General features: G+C 40.0%; 1 protein-coding gene across 1 annotated transcript in view; it reads left to right on the forward strand.

Moving 5' to 3' along the window:
• Positions 1-9,325, forward strand: part of LOC140944606 (monocarboxylate transporter 10-like) — a 12,057-nt gene extending 2,732 nt beyond the window's left edge. The window contains exons 2-5 of the mRNA XM_073393726.1: positions 1,323-1,912; positions 7,909-8,150; positions 8,678-8,739; positions 9,102-9,325. Coding sequence (XP_073249827.1) covers positions 1,323-1,912; positions 7,909-8,150; positions 8,678-8,739; positions 9,102-9,325 — 1,118 coding nt within the window. The remainder of the gene's footprint in view (positions 1-1,322; positions 1,913-7,908; positions 8,151-8,677; positions 8,740-9,101) is intronic.
• The last annotated feature ends 5,203 nt before the right edge of the window (positions 9,326-14,528 follow it).

Consider the following 14,528-nt stretch of genomic DNA (forward strand, 5'->3'; position numbering starts at 1 on the left):
TAGAGCTCCACAGAGGTACATGTAGGTGGTTAGCTTTTATGGTAATCAGTAGAATGCGAAAGAGGAACAGTTTCTTAATTTTAAGAATAACCATTTTCGAAGTAGCCAAAAATCGTGACCGTTCAGCTCATCGAATGGTTATGCTACTTTCGCTAAAAGTGTATATGAATCGTATATCTGACTAGCCTTGAACAGGCCTCTGGTCGAGTGGGGAACTGGGGAAAGGGATTTTTTTTTCCCCAAACAAAGAGCCTGTTCACATGCTAATATCTGACTTAAAAATGTGAAACGAATTGGTCTTTGCAATTCTGCATCAAACCGTCACTTACGTCGTCTTACCGTCACTTCTCCACGTTGCAAACATTTGAAAATCAGCATCTATATGTAAGGAAAATCTTGAACAAAATCTCGAGACCTGGAAGTCAGATTATATTGATCTTCGCCCTTACTCTTTGCTTTTTTAGCACGTTAAACTGTTCTAAAAAGGCGCTTCAAAAGATGTACGCCCATTCTAAAAAAAACCTCGGAAAAGCCCCAGGATACCTGAAGTCTATGATTCAATTAAGTTCTACGTCCACTCGTCGGCTATTGAACGAGAACTCCACTGAAGCGTCGATAACAGGGAGTGGGAGGATGTGAACTGTAGTAAGAACCGAATTTACTGTTAAAGAGAGCGGGCTTCAAGGAATCAAAAAACAAAAGCAACAACACACTCCATTGAAAAAAGTAGAATATCAGATACAGTACGCCATCTTAGTCGAAGTACTCAATTACTTCCTTTATTGCTTGATAAGTTCATCAGTATTAAAAGAAACAATAATAGTTAATCATTACACTGAGTTCACCATTATCAGTTCTTCCTAATCTTCTTAACTTTTAAATTCGATGTTATTAAAACATTATCGAATCAGTTATATTTCAAATCTTTAACTCTTAGCGTACCTTATTCCGTTTTGATAAACGTCTGCGGCCAAGAAATCTTTTCCAGTGGAACTGAACAATTTTTTAATTTCTATTTGTTCTATGGATTGACAAAATCTGGCAGCGGGCTCTCTTAGTTCTCCCTCTCATCGGCCCATTGTCTCGCGAATGGTTTTACTTAAAAGCTGTTTAGCTGTCGCAAATTGAACGATTTTGCAATTACAGTGTAGGAAGAGTAGCGCTAACCCATTAGTTTGTTTTAAATCGGCCGGGGGGGGGGGGGGGGGGGTGAACAAACGTTTTAGTTTGTATCTGACACGTGACTCTTGTTAGAAATGAATACGTGATGACGATGATGTTCATAATGATGATATTAAACCGAAATAAAAATTCATTTTCAGTTCTTGTTGGCTCACTAGCTTTGGGCATGACGTGGTTTGCTAGCCCGCTGCCTGGCTATCTTTCTGATCGCTTTGGCTGTCGCATTACAAACTTCATCGGAGGCGCCTTGTGCGTGACTGGCTTGGCGATGACATCATTTTCCCGCAGTCTCAATCTTATGTATTTCACTCACAGCCTGGTATTTGGTCTGGGGGTATGTTTTATCTGCAACTGCGGCTTTCTTGTTATTGCAAAGTACTTTAAAGAAAAGTTGTCCATGGCAACGGGCATTTTAGTTTTGGGAGCAAGTGTGGGGGTCCTATTCACAGGTCCATTGCTTCAAGTTCTTTTGGATTCGTTTGGATGGAGAGGCACGTACAGAGTAGCTGCCGCGTATTACACAATTGTCTGTATTCTGAGCTTAACATACAACCCAAATGTACAAAAAACAACGGAGATTGATTTCATCAATACCAATGAGGATATCGAGAGAGGCGAAAGAAGTGGCATTTCTCTTTACTGTAGCGTGTGGACGTTTCCTACGTTTGTTGCATGCGTCATGTGTTCTGTGTTTGGGGCTTTTGGAATGTACATTCCATACATCTATCTGGTTAGTTTCTTTGCTTTTCCTGCATGTTTTTCCAGTTAAAGTAAAAACAAGAGAAATAGAGTACTAAAGTGTGACGTCATAAAAATGAAATTTCTGAAATTATGGGATTTGTCAGGATATTCTCAAAGAACAATGTCCAAGACGCCTACTTGCCAAAAATGAGCATTTCGGGACAAATTGTCGCTGATATCGTAGCCCAGTTATGCTCAGAAAACTCCATACAAACCATTCTAAATTTTTTTTGGGTCGACCCAAAAAAAATTTTAGAAGGGTTTGTATGGAGTTTTCTAAGCAGAACTGGGCTACGATCTCAGCGACAATTTGTCCCGAAATGCTCATTTTTGGCAAGTAGGCGTCTTGGACATTGTTCTTTGAGAATATCCTGACAAATCCCATAATTTCAGAAATTTCATTTTTATGACGTCATCACTTTAGTACTCTATTAAACTAGTGTGTAACTTCACAATTAGGCCAGCCCTATTAATACGACCATCTATAGTTAATGCCGCAGCGGAGTAATCGTTAAATGTGGCAACCTCATTAGCGTGACTACCCGATGCGCCCATTCTGTTATAACGGCCACATTTTTCTGTCCCTAACAGTCCATTCGTTAAAGTACTATATTAAAAACAAATAATATATGGATTTAGACGGGACCAAAAGCGAAGCTCTGGTAGGATCTTATAGGAAATGTTTTTCTGGGGTACAATTCTACTATCGCTAAAAGAAGTGAAGGAAAGTGAATTCCTCCTGAAATAGTGGGCCTGAGCCTGATATCAGTTGAAAAACGATGACTGGTCAGCCAAGAATAAAAAAAAATGTCACCTCAATGAATTGTACACCATGATACAATCATGTGATATTGGCCAGAGGATACTCTATTTCGACAACTGTCAATTACCCAGAACATGGACGTCCAATATTAAGTTAGACACAGATTGTGTACCGTATTTCCTCGAATAAGCGTCCGGGCGCTTATATCAGATGTCAGCTAAAAGGATGCGTACTTATTCGAAGGAGGACGCTTAATCGAGTAGTATACGAGGGATGTTTTACTCCCGTTTTTAATAATAATAATAATAATAATCTTTATTTCTTAAGATAAAATCACATATCCTAAGTTACAATATAAACTCAAAAAACTAATTACATATCATATCTAAAAATTATTCTGTTACTAAAAACGTTCTTAAACCTGTCAGTGTAGATTCTAGGGACAGAGACTGACGTATTTCTAAGATTGTACCTCATGTTCTTTTCCTTAGGTAAAAACTGGAAGAACGGGCATTCGGGGTCATTCGATCTTTTTTTGTAGAGTGTCTTGTCCGCCTTCTCTAGCAAATCCCTGATATTTACATTCTTGGACATAAACTTTCTTTTCATACACCGGTCTCAAAAATTCTGTATTACAGAAAGGTCGGAATCTGAGGCACCATAAACCGGCAGAGCGTAAGAAAAATTTGGTAAAACTATTGCGTTAAAAAGGTGATCTACTTCCTCCTGGGACATTCCTTCCTTACGTAAAGATCCTAATACGAATAATGACTTGTTCGCCTTAATTACCTTCGCGCGCACGTGACTACTGTATTTACAATTTTGTTGGAAAGTAACACCTAATATGGATAACTCTGCGCACTGCGGTATATTACTAACTGGCTCGATGTCCTGACTGAAACCTTTCTTACGGAAAATAATCTCCTTGCATTTTGTTGGATTGCATGTCATGCGATTGCGGCTGGACCAGCTGAGAAACTGATCCACCAAGTCAGTGCGACACTGGCCGTTTCCCCAAAAAGGGACGATAATTGTAGAATCATCAGCATATTTAAACAAGGCTGGGCGACCTTCTAGATTGATCTCCATGTCATTAATAAACACGTTAAAAAGATATGGCCCACTGACACTACCTTGTGTCGTACCTCTATTGACCTCACGCCACTGTCCCTCAAAACCGTTATAAACTACTCGCTGCTGGCGTTTCTCGAGAAAGCTTAAATACCAGTTCACAATAAGGGGATTCAATGGCAACTGCCTAAGCTTACATGACAGGAGTTCATGATTGACACAGTCAAATGCTTTACTAAAATCCATTGCAAATACTCGGACGGCTTTGCAGTCTTGCTCGTCTAAATAGCTGTAGATGGTGTGCTGCATGCTCAAGAGCGCATCAGTGCAACTCCCCCCTGTCGTATAAGCAAACTGTGTTGAACTCAGATGCTGTTCGACAATGTCTCGTACATGGATGTTATACACAGATTTCTCGAACGCGCGTGCAATTACAGGCGTGATCTTAATTCCTCTGAAGTCCTGCTTGCCCTTAGGGATGTCGATCTTAGGGAGGGGCGTCACGTGGGCCCTTTTCCACGAGGAGGGCCACTTGCCAGTTTTCAGGGAAACATTCCAGATCTTATGAATGACACTTGTGAAAATCTCAGCGTGATCCCTCCAAATCCAAAAGGGAATGAGATCTGGTCCCATAGTGGTTTTCTTCAGATGTTGTAAGCAATTCCACACGTGTCTTTCTGATATCTGGGGGGCTTCTAAGCTCTTATCCACAATAGCTGGTACCGGCTTCGTATATGCGTCATCAGTGCACAAATCGGCGAAGTAGTCGTTAAGCTCCTCCAGTGATTTAGTGTGTTTTTGGCGGGGGAATCTCATTAACTTGCGGCGGAATTCATTAACGCCGTTGAAATCATAACCTTTTGTCTTTATCTCTTGAATAAAACGCGCTGGAATTTCATTAAGATAAGGTCATGTGCTATTTTTAGTTGGTTTAACCGGTCTTACAGGTTTGTACTTATTTTTTAGGTTGGTAAATGTCTTGGTTTTCGATTGGCTGATTAGAAAATATGAAACGTTTTTATTGGTTATTTCATGGTGTCTAAGGAATAAAGTCAAACAAGCCTGTGACTTAAAACCACGGAGCCGTAACGTGATTATGCAATTTTTATTTTCTGCCGCTGTCATTGTTCTAGTTCTAGTCGTTCACTGATTCTTGGCGCGCAAATCGTGCATATTAATAAAGGTGACGGGAAACTAGCTCTTTTGAGAACGGAAGACAATGTTTTACTTACACTCCTCCACAATTAATTTATTTCTTTTCACTTTAATTTTATTTGTATTTTCCCTCCACCAAATCGACCCTACATTGACCCCACATTGACCGTATATTGACCCCGCATTGACCCTTCATCGACCCTACGTCCACCCTACATCAACCTCCCCACATTTACATTTCCTCCTCCTCCTCCTCCACATTACTATTCTTTTCCCTTCTCCTCCTCCCATTCATTTTTATTGTTTTTCCTTCTCCTCCTCCACATTACTATTCTTTTCCCTTCTCCTCCTCCTATTCATTTTTATTGTTTTCTCTTCTCCTCCTCCTCCAAATTACTATTAATTGTTTTTCCACCTCCACCTCCTCCTCATCCACATTACTATTGTTTTCCCTTCTCATCGTCCTCCTTCTGCTCCTCCTCATTACTATTTGAGTTTGACCTTTTAGGTCTGATTTTGGCATCTTTGACCTGCCTTTGGCGTTTTCGAGAGAAAACAATAGAAATGATGATGATAAGGAGGAGGGAAAACAATGGTAACGTGGAGGAGGAGGAGGAGGAGGAGGAGGAGGAGGAGGAGGAAGAGTAGAGAAAGCAATAAAAATGAGGAGGAGGAGGAGGAAATGTAGATGTGGGAAGGTCGATGTAGGGTCGATGTAGGGTAAATGTGGGGTCGATATAGGGTCAATGTGGGGTCGATGTGATGGAGGGAAGATAGAAATAAAATAGAGTGAAAAATAAATTAATTGTGGAGGAATGTAAGGGAAACATTGCCTTCCGTTCTAAAAAGAGCTAGTTTGCCTTCTCCCTCATTAATATGCACGATCTGCGTGCCAAGAATCAGTAAACCAGAACTAGGAGAAAGACAGCAGCTGAAAATAGAACTTGCATAATCACGTTACGGCTCAGGGATTTCAAGTCACAGGCGTGTTTGACTTTATCCCATAGACAACATGAAATAACCAATGAAAACGTTTCATATTTTCCAATCAACCAATCGAAAACCAAGACATTTACAGACCTAAAAATAAGTACAAACCTGTACAACCGGTTAAACCAACTAAAAAAAGCTCATGACCTTATCTTAATGAGATTCCTGCACATTTTATTCAAGAGATAAAGACAAAAGGTTATGATTTCATTGGCGTTAATGTATTCCGCCACAAGTTAATGAGACTCCCCAGCAAAAAAAAAGCGGAGTAAAACATTCCTCCGATTAACACTACTTAATCGAGACGGGAGGAACGCTTGAAATATAGTTATTCCTTTAAACGAACTAGAGAAAGTTCTAGTCGTTCCTGGAAAGGAAGTTTACGGCATGTACCAAGAGCGCAGGCAATAGGGCAAAAATTAAAAGAAGAGATAACCCACATAGAGGAACACTGCTAGCGAGCACATGGATATAAAAATAACTGGAAGTGACTTAACAGAAAAAAAAAAACTATTCTCCCACACTGATTCTGCTGTAGTTGACGTCTAAAAAGTGAAAAATAAAGTGGCCATAAAGCTGGTTTTCCATGTATCCCTAATATTAAAGAAAATGAGGGGGAGTGGAGGAGGCGCTTATTCGAAGGGACGCTTATTTGATATAATGGTCTTAAGGGTGGGCGCTTATTTGGGGGAGGGCGCTAATAAGAGCATTAGCGCTAATTCAAGGAAATGAGATATGCCTTCAACTCCCAACTAGTAAGTTTTATCTAAGTAAGAGACGAGGTCTGGGACCGAGAAACGATGTTCTCACAACTTGCAAAGTGGTCACCCCGTATGGTGGTCAGCGGATAACAGCAGCATTTTTCCCAAAGTAAATATTTTTAGACTTTTTAGAAGCAAGAAGCGAACCGGCAGGGGAAATCAGAAATACTGAAAAAATTGAAATAAAATAATATCATGGATCTTTGTTTTTCTTGAATATCGTATAGGTCTTTCGGTACTGAAATTGCGGGGGAAAAAGTGTTAGATCTTAACCAACAACAATGAGCTCGATCGATTTATAGGCAACATCGTTTTTGCCGGGTAAGGATAACTTGATGCTGATAAAAATTACTGGAGAAAGTGTCAAATTTATTGGAAGCAAGTATGTTCAGAGAGCTTTATAAATATGCATGAGCTTTCAGATCAACATCATAACTGAATAAACATTCACACTTCATAACATTTCACTTCGTTTGTGACGATCAGTCAACACCTTGAATCGAAAGTTAAAAAAATAGACAAATAAAAACTACTACTGAAAGCTCTGTACCTTGACGCGACTTTAACTTTCCTAAGGTCTGCAGCAAAACACTGCTCGATAGCTCAACTCTTCGGCGGTTCTTATCAGCTGTACGGAGCCATATGTTGCATATTCCAAAGTCTGCAGAGGGAAATTGTTTAAGAGAAAAAGAAAACCACACACTATGTCTGAAAAGCGACATTAAATCAATAAATTTGAGAATTACCAAAATATAAAATAGTGAGAAACAGTCCCGCATTCCACCGCCATGTTTTTGTTTCTTCTCAAGACCGTTGATCCATGGATTTTGACGTAATGCGCATGATCAGTACACAAATCTGCTGGCAAGACCCTTGCTGATCGCTTTGCAAGTTGTGAGAACATCGTTTGGAATGCATTTAAGAGAATGTATGGGAAGTTCCCCCCCCCCCCCCCCCCCTGGGGTAAATCATCTCCCAATATCTAGAATATGAAAAATTGCACTAACCTCAATCTTGGCGAGGTGTTTGAACTGATTTACCTCCTTTCACTTCCGATCCGGAGTATGGCGTAATGTATTGAACGGTTTTGATGTTCATGACAGTGAAAGCCAGCAACTACAAATATGGTCCTCCGCTAATGTATGCATTAATGATTGCTGAGGAAATGTTTTGTATGATAGTTTCAACTACATAGTTTCCTTTGGGCCAATAAAACCACACTAACTGTATAGATTATGTTTATAGGTTGAGCATTCCGAGGATAACGGAATAACCGCCCAGGATGCTTCACTACTGTTCATTTATATTGGCCTTTCTTCGTCGCTTGGTCGGATTATAACGGGAAAGGTGTGCAACAACAAGAATGTAAATCCTGTTTTTATGCACCAAGCATCCTTGCTCTTAGCTTCTATCTCCGCCTTTTTGCTCCAGTTTGCCACCAAATACGGGTACTTAATTATCTTCAGTAATGTTCAAGTTCAAGTTCAGTAATGGTCAATATTCTGTGGTTACGAGATATGACGTCATAAGTAGGAGGTGGTCGAGCGATTTTTCAGAGAAGGTTCATGTTGTTTTCAACTTTTTTCAACAAAAAATCATGCAAAGTGCGTATTTATGTGTTATTTTTCATTGTCAAGCACAAAAAACCACCATTTCTCGCGGTTTTAACCTAATTTCTAACTCTTGGTAAAATCCAAGATGGCGTTTAAGATTAAGACAATTGTTGGTGACGTCACAGGCCTCCAGCAGCCCCATCACCCATAAAATATTCCTCATCTTGTAGAGAAGATCAAAGGCTTTCCACTGAAGGTAAAATCGTTTCGAAATACTACAACAAAGCAAAAACTCTAAGGGGGGCTCCATCCACCCCCCCCCCCCGTACCACGGTGGGGTTATGAATTTGGGTGTACGTCCGAAGGTTAAGTTGATGGCCGGGTGATGCTCGATATACCATGTCAATGTATGCACTATTGTGTCGCTCTATTGTGTGAAGTTTATTATGTTACTGTGTAAGGGTTAGGGATCATCACCGTTCAGTGTTCCTTGTGAAGTATCTCGAGAATTCCTCTTCACTTGGTATGTGGTATTACTCGCTAGTTACTGACCAGTGTGATTAGTCAATTAAGGCCCCATGTAACTGGTTGTCTGATCTGTCAGTTGTAAAGCCGCGATGCTATAGGCTATGAAGAGTCTAAACTGCGTTTTTTCTATTTCCTTTCCATCATGATGTCATACTTTGTTGTCATAAGGCGTCATTTTAACGCAGAGACTGAAAACATTCGGAAATGGGCCGATGGAGGTACAAATTGGCATACCCACATCCTTAATAAGTTAAAGGGCTTCTATTGTAGGCCCAAAGCAAACTAGCAAAACGAAAGGAAAGAAATATTTTGGCTTAAAAGAAACCTAACATGGTCGTTATCTGTTTTTTTCCTTAGGCTTGATAGTGGACCAGACTGGAAGCTATGTTTATTCATTTTACATGACCGGCGCTGCTCTTCTGGTTGCATTTCTTATTCCAATGGTTTTGATTCCTATCAATCACAGAAAGGCTAGAGTTCGTCCTCTTGTAGGCCACAGTAAAGACGATATGCTTACGGCAAAATCAAAAGGGCTTCAAACTGGCCAAGATCAAACCACTCTTGGAAAAAACCCAAACTAAAGGCATTAAGACCGCTACTTCATATAGACTGACTTTGATGAAACATACTGATTTTAATACACTGAATGTATGAATTTACATTACAGTATTATAAAAGGTCTTTTGTGCGAAGACGAACTATGAGGTCCACACAGCTGACACCCAACCCGGTTTTTGAAACATGAAGTATCCTAGAGTACTTTGTCAACACAGCAGGATCCCGCCGTCCCCCAAGCAGAATGTCACCGATACCCCTTTTAACATATGCATGGGTAAAGAGAAACAAAGTAAAAGAAGTTTCTTGAGACCAGGGTTTAAACCTGGACCTACAGATTTGAAGTCCGTCCTGTTAACCGCTTGGCTACCACGCCGACGCTTGAAAACAAAATATTATTTTCTAAAAGTAAAGGAATTTTTCCGCTCAATTGAGCTTCAGTTGTTTTAAAAATTACATCAACCGATAAAATTCTCTCATCAGTTACAATAAAACGAAAAAGGCTGTTTTAAATACTTTGAAATCTTTTATCATCCTAAAAAGAACAAAGCTAGGATTTTTTGGAATTTCAAAAGTTCTCTTTCTGAAAATTTAGCAAAAACTCCGAGTTTACACCCATTTTGTTGCTTTATGAAGAAAATAATCATGCATCATCCACTCGCTTGGGAATGAAATGTTACTCATATACACTTACTTAGTAATCTTATAAGGAATCTGTCTGGTTGGCTATTTCGGGATGTTCAGGTATATTCACCCATAACGAGGTGCTAGCAATATACAATCATTGAAGTCAGTTATTCTGTCATCATTGATTGTATAACGACAATGCCAAAAACTTTGGTATGAAGCAAGACGACAGCTCCGCAGTATAGCTGTTTTGGTGTAACTGTGCCGAATTCTATAAAAATACTTGGGTCTGTGTGTTTTTTTATTGGGGGTCAACAGTTCTCTCTGACCCTCCCCCTAGAACCGCCTCTGATCTGGGGGGACTGTTATCCACCTTGGCCTTCATCTTTTCTTGACAAAAGACTCAATCTGCATAATTCCTCATATCTTGGTCAGCCTCATAAAGAAATCATTAAATATATCGCAAGATAGAAACCAATATGATTGCTCTCTAATTGTGTACATGCCCATCTCTTTCTTTTCAAAGGCTGAGGACTGGGTTCGAATTTCTTCCACCCAAAAAGGAAATTGAGTATTTCTCGCTGCCTCCAATACAAAATTCGAGCCGGTGATGAAACCCACCCCGCAAAGTTATAATGTATACTCTATTTCTCTCACCCTCTCATCCCTGACATTTTAGGGCCACCCCCGAACCACGCGAGGTTCTGCAATGCACGTATTTCTACATAGAAACCAACAAGATTGTTCCGTGTTTCCTCTTTGTAACAAAAACGGCGGGAAGGATCCCTATTTATTTTTTCTTCTGGAGTATCAAGTGTTTTTCTGCTTTTATTTTTTCTCAGCAAATTAAAGAAATAATGAATCCAATATTCCAGTGCTGTCAAGTCTCCCGGATAATCCAGGAGACGCCCGATTTTGAACCGTTTCTCCCGGTCTCCAGATTAGAGTCTGAAATCTCCCGGATAATTGCCGAAGTTTGCAATTTTTGTAGATTTGACTTTCTGTCAATGAAATTTTAAATATTTTGCGTTGTTTGAGTTATTTAACGTTTAACATCGAACGTTTCCTCAGAAACCTAGGTATGCCATTGTAATATAAACAATAATGTGATTAGTTACAAGTAAACCAATCAAGTACAAATGCTACATTTCCAACAACATCTTTTTTGCATGTGTTTTATTATTATTATTATTATTTTTTGCACAAATGAAGTCATATAGCGTGCATTATGATGTCATCTATTATCCCTTCACTGTCGTGTGTGAGGGGTTGACAGCCCCGCAATACGCAACGAACACGGATGGCCTTACATGACTTTATTGTGCGCTCAGTGTTCCGACAACTACTGCATGACATCCTCAGTTTTCACATCAAAATTATCTGAGTGTGAGAAGAATGTTGGTGAAATTTTCCCTAAATCCTGATTCTCGTTTGCGAAAAGACGCATTTTAAGTGTACCATACAACCACATTCCTCGTACATATCAAATAAAATAGAAGTACGTGTATCACAGAACCTTGCGAAGCTCGGAGCCAGGGGGAGTCCATAAGGGGTGGGAGGACAGGAGACAAATGAAGTAGATCGTGTAACTGGGGAGGGCAGGATTAATATTTGAAGCTGAGATGTACCTAATCTCCTGTGGATTAAATTAGAACCTAGTGCTTTGGCTTTAAAAAGGATCTTCTGAGATTTAAATGGGGTTGCCGTTGTTAGCGAATGCTGCATAGGTCCTATCTCTCCATGTTCACCCCATTTCACCCTCCTACATGTGTAATTATGGTCAAAAGGAAATGGGGGTGATAGTGGATAACTGCCGGCTAATATTTAGTTGCATTTGCTTAATAAAAGCTCACCCTTAAGTGTAATAACTATTTGTGAAATGTGTCAGTGGAAGTGAGTGTACGGCAATGCAAGGAGATAATACTGAAGTGAAAACAATAACTAAATGCTGCTTATCGGAGAAAAATTTATTGTTCAGCGAACTACAGCTAGAAAAGTGTTTGCACTTTTTTTGGTACATACATGCAATCACACTTGACAACTATTGTTTTTAACAGTAAAGTGCAAACATAATCACTGAAATAGAAAATTACAAGTAGCAATGTCATTAAGGATGCACCCTCAGGCCTGTTCATGAGAATTACTAAAGTGATCATGACTTACGATTATTGAATGTGTGGGCATTCACCATAAAGCACTGAATCCATGTAAAAAGTACAAATTTTTTACCACTTAGACAAGTGTTCATAGTTATTCTTGTACATGCATAAGAAACAAATCCCTACGCAAGACTGAATGTGTATGAAATGTCCACAAACAAGTCATGCTGAAGGTGATCAGTTTCGCCATTGGTCTCCATTCTAAACATGCATGAGCTTGTTGAGACAGTGCCAGAGCCATAGATTTTTAATTTCCCAGACTGAGACGAGTCAAATGAACACTTTCCCTGTATTACATGCATTTATCGTGAATGTAAAGCTAAGTGCAGGATGGATTGATCTTATGGGAAACCCTATATAAATATCTGCTTGCATGTCGTTTCATTTCTTGAAACAATCTTCATCTGCCAATGGAAAAAATGTTTTATTTCTGTGAATATGTCACCTATCGGTCAAATCGAAGCTTCAACATTTAACATTAGTTACTGTGCCCAGTAGGCTAAATGCTCCAATTGTCCATTGACGGTTGAAAAATTTGACCCTGCCATCCCGCGTCCGTTTGAAATTGTCGACTTGACGGTTGGAGGCCGTTGCGGGTCTGCTCTCGACTCGCCTAGCCACAGCCGTATATTGTCCACTTCGTTGGCGATTTAGGACCTTCGAAATGGGAATTTTGGCGATGTGAATGACGAAAAATGTGTGTTATTTATCAGGACATCTGTTTCTGGCGGAATTGTCTCCACGTCGCAAATGTTACGGAATTTATCGCCGCCGAGATCGGAGCCGGTCAAGAGAGGTTTGCCAACCTTCTCCTCTCTTCTCTTTACTGTCATCTGGGTGAAACTGACTGTCGCTCTAAAAAAGGCCTTAAATAGTGCCTAGGAGGTCTGAAATGCAGTCAGAATACAAAGAAAAGCAAGAAGACGCTAAAGGTAAGCTTCAAAGCGATATTCAATGTACATTTTGCTAATTTAGTGAGCAAAGAATATTTCTCCATACAACGTCTTATACTTTTCTCGCTGTATGAACAATTAATTAGCTAAGTAGGATAATGTTGTTCAGGGCTCTCATAGTGAGCTTGGGCTACCTGTGCTGTCACTCGCGCTGAATTTAAAGTCGACGTTGTCGCTCTTGCGGAGTTTTGTTTGTAAATCTTTCCCAGCGAGGATTTCCAGCCACTTGTTGAATCCACCGTTGTTGAGTTTGCTGTTCTCTTTTATTTGCCTGAGATATTGGGTGGCGATTCACCGACCGAAATTGTTATAATTCACAGATGAAAAAACCCGTCTTCATGAATAAAAACCCAGAGCTTTGTCGTCGATGGCAACCGGTTGCCTGGAAACCCATAATGCACTTTGACGTCACTACTCTGGATGACGTCAAGGCGGACACCAACTAAACTCGATAGATTTATAGCCAAAAGGAAATCCCGCTAGCCTCCCCCGCAGACATTCTTAGGTGTGCGTCACGCGTTCCTTCCCCGGGAGGAGGGAAGGAACCGGTGACGCACGCCTAAGAATGTCTGCGGGGGAGGCTAAAATCACGCTGGCCTTGCTATGCTTTTGTGATACACGTGCGCTTCGCGCGCGACGAGATTATAAACCTCGCGGCTCGCTCGGCGCTTCGCGAGTAATTACATTGTTAACGAAACCGATGAAGAGAAGGAACACCGACTGCCGACGCTTTCAAAAGCTACGAGACTGGATCAGGAAACGCTTAAAGTTTACAGTCAAAATTATTTTCTTCGGTGCAGCGATAGGCAGCAAGAATTATGCACGTCAAGAATATCTTTTCAACCGACTCGGGAAAGCCGATCAGCCTTTAATGGGTTTTACAGTAAGCTTTACTTTACAATGAACAGTTTAGAACACCGACAATGTGTGACATTCGTTTACAATTTTCATTACATTTACTTCCCCAAAACCATCCCAAGTAAAATATATTATCATTGTATAACAGCCTTATACATAAACACAACTGTGTCTTTTAAGTCAAGCATAACAAAAATTTATCATTGCTGGCCTCCTATTTTCGATCCTATTTAATATTGGAAAAGAACATCTGGATTTCGGATCTCCTCACAATATTAGTGTGTAACATGTGTTACCATGCCAGGAAAATTAATCATTCCCCGTAAGTCACGTCAGGGAGTTTCAGTATAGAGAGAAATCAAATGTAACTCTTTCAAAGAAGCCAGAGGGAGGTGACATATTCCTGCATACTCACCGAAGTTAAACATGTTCCATTGGCAGAATATTGTATCAAGAAATCAAACGACAAGCAGATATATAGGGTTTCCTATGAGATCCATCCATTCTGCACTTTACATTCACGAGAAATTCAATCATGTATTAAATAGGTGGACAGGATTGCTGTGATGGGAGTTTGGGCATTTATTTTGTGTAACCGACACAGATAAGATATAAAACAAAAGAACAAACAA

The sequence above is a fragment of the Porites lutea genome, chromosome 7, assembly GCF_958299795.1.
Source record: "Porites lutea chromosome 7, jaPorLute2.1, whole genome shotgun sequence".
NCBI lineage: Eukaryota > Metazoa > Cnidaria > Anthozoa > Scleractinia > Poritidae > Porites > Porites lutea.